The sequence below is a fragment of the Bos javanicus genome, chromosome 15 (assembly GCF_032452875.1).
Source record: "Bos javanicus breed banteng chromosome 15, ARS-OSU_banteng_1.0, whole genome shotgun sequence".
In the NCBI taxonomy this organism is placed as follows: Eukaryota; Metazoa; Chordata; class Mammalia; order Artiodactyla; family Bovidae; genus Bos; species Bos javanicus.
The window spans coordinates 18,042,804-18,057,688 of NC_083882.1; the positions used below are offsets into that span (position 1 = coordinate 18,042,804).

The window sequence follows — 14,885 nt, forward strand, 5'->3', positions numbered from 1 at the left end:
AAAAACTAAAATCATGGAATCCTTCATAGCAAATAGATGGGGAAAAGTGGAAACAGTGACAGACTTTATTTTCTTGGGCTCCAAAATCACTGCAGATGGTGACTGCAGCCATGAAATTAAAAGATGCTTGCTCTTTGGAAGAAAAACCATGACAAACCTATAACAGCATATTAAAAAGCAGAGGCATCACTTTGCTAATAAAAGTCTGTATTGTCAAAGCTATGGTTTTTTCCAGTAGTCATGTACCAATGTGAGAGTTGGACCGTAAAGAATGCTGAGCGCCAAAGAATTGATGCTTTCAAACGGTGGAGAAGACTCTTGAGAGTCATTTGGAGTGCAAGGAGATCAAGTCAGTCAATCCTAAAGGAAATCATCCTAAATACTCATTGGAAGGACTGACCCTGAACCTGAAGCTCTAATACTCTGGCCACCTGAAGCAAACAGCCAACTCATTGGAAAAGACCCTGATGCTGGGAAAGACTGAGGGCAGAAGGAGAAGAGGGTGACAGAGGATGAGACGGTTGGATGGCATCACCAAATCAATGGAAATGAGTCTGAGCAGACTCTGGGAGATGGTAAAGGACAGGAAAGCCTGGTATGCTGCAGTCCATGGGGTTGCAGAGTCAGACACAACTTAGCGACTGAACAGCAACGACAGGATCTCTTAGTTGATGGTTCAATCTGGCTTAACCTTAAATTTAGGCAGACTTTGTGCTTTCAGTGGCTGCTCAGGAGCACTAAGAGAAGGGGGTATCCATCACCATACTTCCTTAGATTTGTATACTGAAAGATCTTTATTTCATCTTCAAGTAGCCAAGATAAAGGACCTTTGATTAACTATATGCTAAACCCTGGCAGTGGAGAAGGCAATGGCACCCCACTCCAGTACTCTTGCCTGGAAAGTCCCATGGACGGAAGAGCCTGGTGGGCTGCCATCTATGGGGTTGCACAGAGTCAGACACGACTGAGCGACTTCACTTTCACTTTTCCCTTTCATGCATTGGAGAAGGAAATGGCAACCCACTCCAGTGTTCTTGCCTGGAGAATCCCAGGGATGGGGGAGCCTGGTGGGCTGCTGTCTATGGGGTCGCACAGAGTCAGACACGACTGAAGCGACTTAGCTTCAGCAGCAGCAGCAAACCCTGGCAGTGTGGGGCACGAACATATGCTATATTTAAGGGTGATTACTTACCCTACTTTACCTGAGATCAAGATATGAATTTATTCAATTCTTTAAAAAGAACTTCTCATAAGGAATATGATAGTAGTAACCAATAAGAAATCAAATCTTTACAAATAGAAGCAACAACTTGATTGTATCATTTTCATGCTGTTTATATCATAAAGTTGATCTCTCTTTCTAAGAAATTTTTGGATTTTTTTTTAAGATATTAGCAAAGTATAGACTGGTTGGATCTCTTTGCTGTCCAAGGGATTCTCAAGAGTCTTCTCCAACACCAGAGTTCAAAAGCTTCAATTCTTTGGCAATCAGCTTTCTTTATGGTCCAATTCTCACATCTATACATGACTACTGGAAAAACCATAACTTTGACTAGATGGACCTTTGTTGGTAAAGTAATGTCTCTGCTTTTTAATATGCTGTCTAGGTTGGTCATAACTTTTCTACCAAGGAGCAAGCATCTTTTATTTTTTTATTTTTTATTTAAATTTATTTATTTTAATTAGAGGCTAATTATTTTACAATATTGTATTGGTTTTGCCATACATTAACATGAATCCGCCACAGGTGTACATGTGTTCCCAATCCTGAACCCCCTCCCTCCTCCCTCCCCGTACCCTCCCTCTGGGTCATCACAGTGCACCAGCCCCAAGCTTCCTGTATCCTGCATCGAACCTGGACTGGCGATTTGTTTCTTATATGATATTATACATGTTTCAATGCCATTCTCCCAAATCATCCCCACTCTCCCTCTCCTACAGAGTCCAAAAGACGTTCTATACATCTGTGTCTCTTTTGCTGTCTCGCATACAGGGTTATCGTTACCATCTTTCTAAATTCCATATATATGCATTAGTATATTGTATTGGTATTTTTCTTTCTGGCTTACTTCACTCTGTATAATAGGCTCCAGTTTCATTCACCTCATTAGAACTGATTCAAATGTATTCTTTTTAATGGCTGAGTAATATTCCATTGTGTATATGTACCACAGCTTTCTTATCCATTCATCTGCTGATAGACATCTAGGTTGCTTCCATGTCCTGGCTATTATAAACAGTGCTGCGATGAACACTGGGGTACACGTGTCTCTTTCAATTCTGGTTTCCTTGGTGTATATGCCCAGCAGTGGGATTGCTGGGTCGTATGGCAGTTCTATTTCCAGTTTTTTAAGGAATCTCCACACTGTTCTCCATTGTGGCTGTACTAGTTTGCATTCCCACCAACAGTGTAAGAGGGTTCCCTTTTCTCCACACCCTCTCCAGAGTTTATCGCTTGTAGACTTTTGGATAGCAGCCATTCTGACTGGTGTGAAATGGTACCTCATTGTGGTTTTGATTTGCATTTCTCTGATAATGAGTGATGTTGAGCATCTTTTCATGTGTTTGCTAGCCATCTGTATGTCTTCTTTGGAGAAATGTCTATCCTAAAGGAAATCAGTCCTGAATATTGGAAGAACTGATGCTGAAGCTGAAGCTTCAATACTTTGGCCACATGATGCAAAGAACTGACTCATTGGAAAAGACTCTGATGCTGGGAAAGATTGAAGGAGGGAGGAGAAGGCGATGACAGGATAAGATGGTTGGATGGCATCACCGACTCAATGGACATAAGTTTGAGTAAGCTCTGAGAGTTGGTGATGGACAGGGAAGCCTGGCATACTGCAGTCCATGGAGTTGCAAAGAGTCAGATATGACTGAGCAACTGAACTGAACTGAACAAGGGTTGGTGAGACTGTGGAGAAATTTGAACACTCCTATATTGCTGATTACTCAGCCACTTTGGAAAGCATTCTGGCACTTCCTCAAAAAGTGCCATGTGACCCAGCAATTCCACTCCTAGATATATACCCAAAAGAATTGAAAACAAGTGTTCAAATACTTGTACACAAACATTCATAACAGCCCCATTCACAAGAGCCAAAAGGTGGGGAAAAAACAAATCTCCATCATCTGATGAGTGGATAAACAAAATGTGGTCTTTCCATACAATGTTAACTCTAATAGATACAGTGCTAAATGTTATACAGCCATAAAAAGAATTGAAGTCCTGATACATCCTACAACCTTGAAAACTTTATGCTCAGTGAAAGAAGCCAGACACAAAAGACCACATATTGAATTAACCCATTTATATGAAATGCCCAGAATAGGCAGATCTAGAGAGACAGAAAATCTCTAAAGCAGGGAGGATTGAAGGGAAATAGGGAGTGACAGCTAATGGGTACAGGATGTCTTTTGGCGGTGATGAAAATGTTCTCAAATTGATTGTGGCAACAGTTACACAACCCTGTAAATATACTAAAACCCACTGCACTGTATGCTTTGAATGGGTGAACTGGATGCTAGGTGAGTTGTATCTCAATAAGAAAGCTGATATTAAAAACACACCTAGCTAAATTGCACACTATGACTAGAGAAAAGTACATGCGTAGAGAAAAAAAAATTCAAATTTTAAAATGCTTTGTAATGTGATCATATAATTATAATGACAGAAGTTTTTAATGAACCCAATTAATGGAGAGCAATGAGCACAGGAATTTCCAAGTTAATTTTGTGAGCATTCCATATGGTCTTCAGTAAAGATTCATTTTATCACTTTGAAGCCAGACTTAGAACATCTGGAGACAAGGACTGAAGAAGTAGGAGACAACGTTCCCTGAAAGTCCAGTGTAGAAGACAGATTAGGAAGGTGACTGGCAAGCACACAGTAGGTCTGCATTCATATTAGCCAAGCAGAGATTTCTCGTGTTACATCTGAGCCCCTTCTCTCTTCTCCCTGGCAGTTTCATTCTCTCCTGTAACTTTGACTTCTTCTGAAGTCATGATCCCAAGGCTGTTTCCAGCATGAAGCTCTTTCCTGGCTTTCAGACTCCTGTAGCTATCTGCCTCTTGTAAATAATAAAACTTATTAATAAACTGCATTCGTTGCTATTAAAAAAACAAAAAGATATTAGCAAAGTAAAGTGTATGTGGGATCTATCACAGAATTTAACATCTTAATGGCCTGGGGAAAGTCCCTAGCCGAGAGGTAATATAACCACTTGTCTTAGAAGTCAAAGGGGCAAGTTCAGACATAGACATTACCCATTGAGAGCTCTCGCCAAATAGAACATCAGAAAATTATTTAAGAAAGCCTAGCTGCTGATGACTTAATGTGTTATGTTAAACTTCACTTGCAGTTTGAAAACTATGAAGATTCTGGAAGAGAAACATCTATCTCAATAGAAAATATGCCCCTGAAAATCCAGCGGGATGAATGCCATGAGAAGCAGAGTGGCCACTGTGTGATATTGTAGGTGACTCAATAACGGCAGTGCAGGCATTGCTTTTTATTCTAAGTGCCTGCAGCAATGTGCCTCTGGATACTACAGAATTTATGAGGGTACTCGTCACTGTCCTTGATTCCAAGAGTGAAGTTGGCCTTTCCGTTCTTCAAAATTATAACAGTATTTCACTTGATTGCTCTTGTTGCCCCTGCTCGTCTGGAGATGTACACAGTCTCTTTCCAGGAGAGATCCATCTGCCGTAAAAAGGGTCTAGCACAAAAGCCTTTGGGAAGAAACTGGTTTGTATGGCTCAGTATCAGTGTTCAACACATTTATGTCATTCTAATGGTCCAACTATCAAAAACTGTCTAGAGATTTTGAAAGAGTCTCTCCAAGGAATTAGTGGCTGCCAATTCAGAGAAAATTCAGTCTTTGAAATTCTCTTCAAATAAGGTTTTATCAAGCCAGTTACAAATATCTAGAGAACTACAAAGATCTAAGAGGAAAGTGGACTGTGGAGACCATAAATACACCGGGAAGAAGGTATTTATACCTAATGTCTGCTCTTGGCTAGGGGCAAGTCTTTGCAAATTTTGATCTTACTTGAGCTAATCAGTAAGTTGTGGTCTGTGGTGTTAATCACCGTCATGTCCAACTCTTAACAACCCCATGGGCTGTAGCTCAACAGGCTCCTTTGTCCAGGGAATTCTCCAGGCAAGAATACTGGAGTGGGTAGCCATTTCCTCCTCCAGGGGTCTTCCCGACCCAGGGATCGAACCCAGGTCTCCTGCACTGCAGACAGTTACCATCTGAGCCATCAGGGAAGCCCCTGTGGTCTGTAATACTACTGAAATATTCCCAAATAATCATGCTGGATTCCATTTGAAATTTCTGTTGTCCGGAGCTCATTAGAAAAACTTGCTTTCTAACAGTTCCAAGTTGGTCCCAAATTATGCTCAAGTCATAGACTGAACTGATAGAAGTATATAATTTGGAAACATGAGTAATCTACATTTTTTACAATGGAAAATTAGAGTAGTGTCACCATATCAAAACTAGATGTGATTGTCCTACTCCATATACAGTACGTGATACCAGAAAACCACTTCAGGTCTTCCTGGTTTGGTCTGTTTTTATTCTTTTCTCCACAATGGGAAGCCATTAGGAAACTTCTTCACCTACCAGTGAAGGGTGTTAAGGGATAACAGTGGGGAAAGTCTTGTGTAGCCTGAGATGTCTCTTTCTTTCTTTCCTTTGAACTCAATTGTTTTATTCTTTTTTTTTTTTCCAACTTTAAACCTTTTATTTTATATTGGGATATAGCTGATTAACAATGTTGTGGTAGTTTCTGGTGAACGGTGTAGGGACTCAGCCACACATACACATGTATCCGTTCTTTTCAATATAGGATAGTAGGTATGGATTATTTGTAATCTTTCACTGAAGCTTGCTGGCTCTTTGCTGAATTAGTCAACTGTATAAAGGAAAAGCAGAACAGGATTTCAAAAGTTTACCTGAGAGAATTCTCTATCCTGCCCTTATAAATTCAATCAAAATGGACCTCTCCTACCTCTCTCTCTACCTTCGTAGGAAAGCAAAAAGTACAGCATCACATCTCATTCTTGGATGTCATTTCTTGCCTCATTATTACCACTTGTATTTATTCAGTGCTCCAGAAACCACAAATGTGCTGTCTGTAAGGAATCTCAGTACTATGTCTGGATGAGATAATGGGGTTATTGAATCATAAAACCTTTGTACTATTTATTAAAAAGTACTTTAGCACATCTGTTATGGATAATTAGCTCTTTATTCCTTCTCATGTTTTCTTTTTATTTTTCAAGGTATCTTTCCCATAATTATCATTTTTTCTGTGTTTGCATGTGTGTTAGTTGCTCAGTTGTGTCCGACTCTTTGAGACTCCATGGACTGTAGTCTACCAGAGATCCATGGGATTCTCTGCGAAAGAATATTGTAGTGGGTTGCCATTTCCTTCTCGTATATTCTTATTTTCTCATTTTCTTTTTTTGTTAGTCATTCTTCCCCTTTTTTCTTCTTTCCTCTTGGCTTTTCTCATTGTTTTCTTTTCTGCTTCCTCTGGCCTCTTTTTCTCTGGTTTATGTTCAATAGTGTGAGTGCATGCTCAGTTGCTCAGTCATGTCTGACTCTTTGCAACCCCATGGACTGTAGTCTGCCAGGCTCCTTTGTCTACGGGATTGATTTTCCAGGCAAGAATACTGGGTTGGGAGCCATTTCCTCCTCCCTCCAGACCCAGGGATAGAACTGGTGTCTCCTGCATCTTCTGCATTGGCAGGTGGATTCTTTACCACTGAGCCACCTGGGAATTCCCTGTTCAATGGCAGTCAACCTAGTTTTTCCTATTTCATGTTTTTATCTCCCTCTTCCGACTTTCTTCCTTTGTCTTACATTTCTTTACTTACACTATCTTTATTTTTTCTGATTCTTCATCCATACAGTATTCACATCATTATTGTAGCTGAGTAAATACTGAATATTTTTAAAGCTTTATTGAGATATAATTCACATACCATAAAATGTGCCCATTTAAAGTGTACAATTCAATGGCTTTTTAGTGTATTCAGAGAGTTGTGCATCCATCACCATGATTGATTTTAGAACATTTCATTACTCCAAAAAGAAACTTCACACGCCTTAGCCACCACTTCCCAATCCCCACAAATCTCTAAGCCCTAGGCAACCACTAATCTACTTTCTATCTCCATAAATTTGCCTGTTCTGAACATTTCAATACAAATGGAGCCATACAATATGTGTTCCTTTGTGACTGACTTCTTTCACTCAGCAGGTTCATCAAAGTTGTAGCATTTCTTTTTATTGCCAAATAATATTTCATTATTTGGATATGTCACATTTTAATCATCAGTTCATGAACAGATTGTTTCTAATTCTTGGCTATTATGAATAACAATGTTATGAACATTCATGTAAAGTTTTTATGGACATGTGTTTTCATTTCTCTTGTGTATATACTGAGGAGTAGAAATGCTGGATTATATGGCAACTCAAGTTTGAACCATTTGAGGAACTTCCCGATTGTTTTCCAAAATGGCTACACCATTGTACATTCCTACAAAGATATAAGGACTTCAATTTCTCCAAATTCTTGCTAATACTGATTGCCATGTCTTTTTAATTATAGTTATAATTTTGATTTGCTTTGCCCTAATGGCTACATGAAGTATTTTTTAATTTCCATCACACAAAAAAATCCTAAAAATGTTTTTCAAGGGCCAAAATATGTCACTAAAAAATAACTCTTTAATGTCCCACACAGGAAGATTAGGGAATACAGATTAAGGAAATTCTTTATATTATTAATTTCATGTTCTTGGCTTGGTTTCTGTATCCCAAAGTAAGAGTAAGACAGAGTTAAACTAAGGCATAAGAATAAAGTCTGATAATAAAGAACACCTAAATCTATTTTTCTTTTTTCTATTTTCAGATCATACCTTTTTATATTTCTCTCTCATTTCCTCTTCTTTTCTTTCTATACAGATAATAAATATGCAAGGGGTTTTTAAGAGTATGTTAGTGGCCCCCAAGATCCAAGTGAGAAATATTAGAAAAATATTGACTGCCCCGACACCTGATGTATGCCCTTGCTCCCCAAGAATAGCAACATATATTTACTCATCAAAGTTGAGTGTGTTTGTCCAGTTCAGCACTTCATCCACTTCCCATTCCATCACAGAATCTATTCCACCATCTTCAATAGTTCTTAATAGGCCTTTTGTTGCTGTCTGAATTAAACCTACAGTTTCGTAATTTGTTGACTTAGCCTCCAGGTTTCCTGCGTAGTACCTACATATAGGAAAGGAAGAGTGATGTAAATCCTTTGAATTAGGTGACTGCAATTAATATACATTATTGCTGTCAAACTATTTATATTGTAAACAAAGTTTTCATCCTATTTAATTTAAATACATTTAAGCCAAGTTGTATGTGATGGGATCATCTGGGAAAAAACAAAGCAGCTTAATCAACCACACTAACTAGAGAAGCCTCATGTCAAAATCACCTCTCAGTAAGTATAGAATTACAGAGTCAAAGGATCTTGGAGACCAAATAACTATCCCATTTGTTTCACAGGCAATGCAATAAACCCCGGAAGAGTAACTTTTACAAAGTTACATGGCTAATCTAAAAACTAAAACAAATTAAATATATGTAGTAAAACAAAAACAGACCCACAGATGTAGAGAACTAGCTGGTTACCACTGGTGACAGAGAAGGGGGAGGGAGTTCATACTACCATGTACAAAATAGATAAGCAACAAGGGTAGTATATTGTACAGCACAAGAAAATATAGCCAGTGTTTTATAATAATATTAAGTGGAGTATAATCTTTAAAAATATTGAATCATTATGTTGTACACTTGAAACTAATACAGTATTGTAAATCAACTATACTTCAAAAAAAATCCCACTACTTCCTCCTATCTTTCTTGAGAGGTTTAGAAGTGTAAATCCCTGTAAAACATTTAGGACAATGACTAGCACATAGTAAGCATTCAATAAAAGAAAGCTTACATAATCCTGTGCCAAGAGATAAGACAATGACAAGACACGCCCCTGCACTCAGGAAGCTTCCACTTTGTCAGCCTTTAAATGGATAATAATTAATGAGAAAGAAAGAAAGAAAGTGAAGTCGCTCAGTCATATCCAACTCTTTGCAGACCCCGTGGACGTAGCCTAGCAGGCTCCTCCGTCCATGGGATTTTCCAGGCAAGAGTACTGGAATGGGTTGCCATTTCCTTCTCCAGGGGATCTTCCCGACCCAGGAATCAAACCCGGGTCTCCTACACTGCAGGTAGATGATTTACATTCTGAACCACCAGGGAAGCCCCAATAATCCACAAGAACTAATGTATTTTATTTTATTTTTTAAGAACTAATGTATTTTATAGAAGCAGGAACATACCTCTTGATTTATATTGTTTAGTAAGAGTACAAGTTATAATAAACTATGATTTCACAATTTTTCTATAGGTCTTTGTTCAGTTATTCATTTAATATTCATTTAATATTGAGTGCCAACTGTTTGCAAAGCATCATGTACAGAGGTGACATTCCTTCATAAAACTTGCGATCTTCTACTCTATCCTCTATTCCCTGAACAAATAGGCACGTATTTTAAATGAATGAATGAATGATGGTATCCACTGGCCCAGATTTATTAACTAATTCTCATGTCATAACAAAAATACATTTAGAAATTAAAAAATGCTGGAAGACTGGGGGTGAATGTATTTTTTATCAATTACTCCATGTTTTACCTTTCCACATATACAAACACTTAAGATCAGATCTGGAAACTTGGATAATATTCCTTTTTTAAAATATAATAGACAATTCAGATATCTATTTTTGCTCTCATACTTTGTTTTACGGAGAATTAAGAAATTTATTCCAATAATAAAATTCTGTTTTGAACTCTTTAAATATTAGTCACTATTAGGTGGGCTCTAACAATCATAAAAACAAGCTAGCCAGTACAAACAGAATTGCAAATATAATAGTGATCAGAAATAAAGACTGCTTTATAATAATCATAACTTGTTTTATAGGGTGGTGTTTTAAAAGAAAACAAAAAATATAAAATTTGACTTTATAAGTGGTATTGCAACATATTCCCTTAAAATGTCCTCCTTTCTAAACTAAAAAATTTCATGTTTAAATTTTTTAATTAAACTTTGTCTAAATATCATGATGGGAGAAGGCGATGGCACCCCACTCCAGTGCTCTTGCCTGGAGAATCCCATGGATGGAGGAGCCTGATAGGCTGCGGTCCATGGGGTCGCTAGGAGTCAGACACGACGGAGCGACTTCACTTTCACTTTTCTCTTTCGTGCATTGGAGGAGGAAATGGCAACCCACTCCAGTGATCTTGCCTGGAGAGTCCCAGGGGCGGGGAGCCTGGTGGGCTGCCGTCTATGGGGTTGCACAGAGTCGGACATGACTGAAGCGACTTAGCAGCAGCAGCAGCAGCAGGGATAAGGAATAGCATGTGGGATGTAAGGGATGCGAAGCCCCAAATAGGTTTCAGGTAAGGAAGTGATTTAATCAGTTTTAGAAATATCACCTCAAGATTTATATAGAGAGGAGCCCAGCAGGCTACAGTCCATGACGTCGCAAAGAGTTGGACACGACTGAGGTAACTAAACAAATAAACAGAGGAGCTATAAGCGACAAAGGGACCAACTAGAAGGACTTGCCGGGTAGAGTAGAGTTGAGGATGATGAAATGCTCCAGTTGGCAGTGGGAGAAGTGCCAGATTTGGGAGATATTTTGGAAGCACAATTAATAAGACCTAACGATGGGTTACCTACAGGAGTTTATGAAAGGTAAGAAATGTAGGGCAACATCCGCATTTCTGGCTTGGATGACTAAGTAAATGATAGTGTCATAAACTGAGGCCGGGGGGACTACTGAAAAGAATCCCCTTTTATGATGGGAAACATAAGAAACTGAGCTTTGGACTTGTTGAATTTGAGATGGAAATGACCTTATAATTAGAAATACAGAGCTCAGTTATGGATGAGGACTGTTTTGAGAATAAATAAACAAAGAAAAGAATAAATAAAATAGGAAATTATTATTCATGTGTATTAGCTTATTACTAGATGGCTCCTAGCTGGTGCTATAGCTGACTGTCAGCAAGTCTTACTGCCATTCTGTCAAAGTCAGCTGTTTCTAGGTAATGATGAGTGTATTTTGTTGTTCTGAGCCCATGACCACAGTTCCTTGGCTGTACATGGGTCGCCTGGTTGTAGATTGTGTTGTATGGAATAAAATGATGATGGATAGGCATAACATAATGAATGGTATGGCTGACAGAGTGATGGAGCAGAGAAATAAAATATAATACATGTTATGTTTATATATACATGAATGTTATACATGAATGTTTATCATTCTGAAGACAGAAGGGTTCCTCCTGTATTATGGGAAGGGCCCAGTATAATTAGCCCACCACTGGGTAGCCAGCATATCCCATTATGGAGGGCAAAGCTATAACTTTTGCTATACAGTCAGCTGTGACTATAGAGCCAGAATGGCCGTAGTGAAGAAAAGATTACTCCTTGGAAGGAAAGTTATGACCAACCTAGATAGCATATTCAAAAGCAGAGACATTACTTTGCCAACAAAGGTTCGTCTAGTCAAGGCTATGGTTCTTCCTGTGGTCATGTATGGATGTGAGAGTTGGACTGTGAAGAAGGCTGAACACTGAAGAATTGATGCTTTTGAACTGTGGTGTTGGAGAAGACTCTTGAGAGTCCCTTGGACTGCAAGGAGATCCAACCAGTCCATTCTGAAGGAGATCAGCCCTGGGATTTCTTTGGAAGGAATGATGCTAAAGCTGAAACTCCAGTACTTTGGCCACCTCATGCGAAGAGTTGACTCATTGGAAAAGACTGATGCTGGGAGGGATTGGGGGCAGGAGGAGAAGGGGACGACAGAGGATGAGATGGCTGGATGGCATCACTGACCCGATGGACGTGAGTCTGAGTGAACTCCGGGAGTTGGTGATGGACAGAGAGGCCTGGCGTACTGCAATTCATGGGGTCACAAAGAATCGGACACGACTGAGCGACTGATCTGATCTGATCTGATCTGATCTGATGAGTCTAAGTATAGCTTCCATCCCTGTAGCCTGAACAATTTGATCAGTCATTGAGTTGTTTCTGTTGTTCAGTCGCTAAGTTATGTCTGACTCTTTGCAACCCCACACACAGCAGTATGCCAGATTTCCCTGTCCTTCACTATCTCCCAGAGTTTGATTAGACTCATGTCCATTGAGCAAATGATGCCATCCGACCATCTCATCCTCTTCTGCCCCCTTCTCCTCTTGTCCTCAATCTTTCCCAGCAACAATGTCTTTTCCAACGAGCTGGCTCTTTGCATTATCTGGCCAAGGCATTGGAGCTTCAGCATCAGTTCTTCCAATGAATATTCAGGATTGATTTCCTTTAGGATTGACTGGCTTGATCTCCTTGTAGTCCAAAGGACTCTCAAGAGTCTTCTCCAGCACCACAATTCAGAAGCATCAATTCTTTAGTGCTCAGCCTTCTTTAAGGTCCAACTGTCACATTCATATATGACTACTGGAAAAACCATAGTTTTGGCTATACTGACTTTGTTGGCAAAGTAATGTCTCTGCTTTTTAATATGCTGTCTAGGTTGGTCATAGCTTTTCTTCCAAAGAGCAAGCATTTTTAAATTTCATGGCTGCAGTCACCATCTGCCATGATTTTGGAGCACAAGAAAATAAAATCTGCCACTGTTTCCACTTTTCCCATTTATTTACCATGAAGTGATGGGACCAGATGCCGTGATCTTAGTTTTTGAATGTTGAGTTTTAAGCCACCTTTTTCATTCTCTTTCACTCTCATCAAGAGGCTGTTTAGTCCCTCTTTGCTTTCTGCCATTAGAGTGATATCATCTGCATATCTGAGATTGCTGATATTTCTCCTGGCAATCTTGATACAACTTGTGATTCATCCAGCCTGGCATTTCACATCATGTACTCTGTACAGAAGTTAAATAAGCAGAGTAACAATATACAACTTTGACGTACATACTGCTTTTTCCATTTTTAATTGGTACATTGTTCCATGTGAGGTTCTAACTGCTATTTCTTGTTTTGCATACAGGTTTCTCAGGAGACAGGTAAGGTGGTCTGGTATTCCTAGCTCTTTTAAGAATTTTCCACTTTGTTGTGATCCATACAGTAAAAGGCTTTAGTGTATTCAATGAAGCAGATGTTTTTCTGGAATTCCCTTGTTTTTTCTATAATCCAATAGATGTTGGCAATTTGCTCTCATTTCTCTGCCTTTTGTAAATCTAGCTAGTACACCTGGAAGTTCTTGGTTCATGTACTTCTAAAGCCTAGCTTGAAGGATTTTGAGCACTAGCTTGCTAGCATGTGAAATGAGCACAATTATATGGTACTTTGAACATTCTTTGGCATTGCCTTTCTTTTGGAATGGAATGAAAACTGAACTTTTTCAGTCCTGAGGCCATTGTTGAGTTTTCCAAATTTGCTGGCATATTGAGTGTAGCACTTTAACAGTATCATGTTTTAGGATTTGAAATAGCTCAGCTGGAATTCCATCACCTCCACTAGTTTTGTTTGTAGTTCAGTTCAGTCGCTCAGTCGTGTCCGACTCTTTGCGACTCCATGAACCGCAGCACACCAGGCCTCACTGTCCATCACCAGCTCCTGGAGTCCACCCAAACCCATGCCTCATCTAGGCCCTTTGGAGGACAGTCACAAGGACATGAATATATTCAGTGCCCATTCTTAGCATCTGTCTCTGCAGACCTAATTAGACCTAATCACTGTTTTCCAACTTAATTATTTTCAAGGCCCCAATCAACTGAGAAACTTTTAGTTACTGCTCATAGTCAATAAGATTCTACCCCCTACTCATATATGAAGAGTAGCTTCCTTCAGTTGTGCTCATTGGGTGAATATCCTTTGACCACTTTCTGGGCTAACTGAGGGATTGTAATCTAGTGGCTGTCTATTTTTGGATGTTCCTAACATCCTGTGCAGATTCATGGTGAATTAGACCAAATATACTCTCCCTCTGGTAACACGTCACAACTGACTCCCGGTGAAGCCAAAAGTATGGCGATGAAGAGGAGCCAATGTAGCATAAGTAGGTGTTGAAGAAGTCTGAGCCACCTACTTATATATCTTCCTTTGGGCTTCTGGACCTTTCAGACCCATTCTCATATATACTGGATCTACTTTATACTGAAATGATGCTGTATACTCTGTTTCACAGTTCAGTGGATTAGATAAAATCCACGTCGGTTCTTAAACATAGCATTTGGTATCCTACTGACAAGCTTCCAATCTCTACTAGGGCCCAGTAGCTAGCCCAGAACAATTTTTCAAGTAGTTTTTGACAGAGAAAGGCACTACCTTACTCCTAAACCCTAGAAGTCTGTGCTATGATCCTCCCATTAGGATGCTTTAGAGACCCCACACAGTCTTTCACAGTCAGAGATATTTCCAACACTGTTGGGACTGCTGGGCTATGAAGCCCAAGGGGTAGGGCAGTTTGCCCCACATTATGAACCCGCTACTGTGTTCTTTCTTACACCATGTCTCACTGGTGCCTGCTAGCCTTATTAGTTATCTAGTATATGCATTGGAGCCGCATGCCCAAATGTGACATATTTTATCTCCCAAATCTAGAGAGTGTTTGTCTTCAAGGTGAATGGTGCAAGGTATAGCATCTTGTCTCTTACTTCAGAAAGGATATCCCAAAATGTCTGTGAGCTTCAGCTACGTGGCAGACCCTTAACTTTTGGCCAAGTTTATCTCCCACCCTGTAGTGTGTATTTGTCCTATTAAGTCATCCAGGGCAGCGGTCCCCAGA

General features: G+C 39.5%; 1 protein-coding gene across 1 annotated transcript in view; it reads right to left on the reverse strand.

Annotated features, from left to right (window-relative positions):
- The window catches only part of C15H11orf65 (chromosome 15 C11orf65 homolog), a 113,720-nt gene that overhangs the window by 5,466 nt on the left and 93,369 nt on the right, over positions 1-14,885 (reverse strand). The window contains exon 7 of the mRNA XM_061440225.1: positions 8,121-8,291. Within this exon, the coding sequence (XP_061296209.1) occupies positions 8,121-8,291 (171 nt within the window). The remainder of the gene's footprint in view (positions 1-8,120; positions 8,292-14,885) is intronic.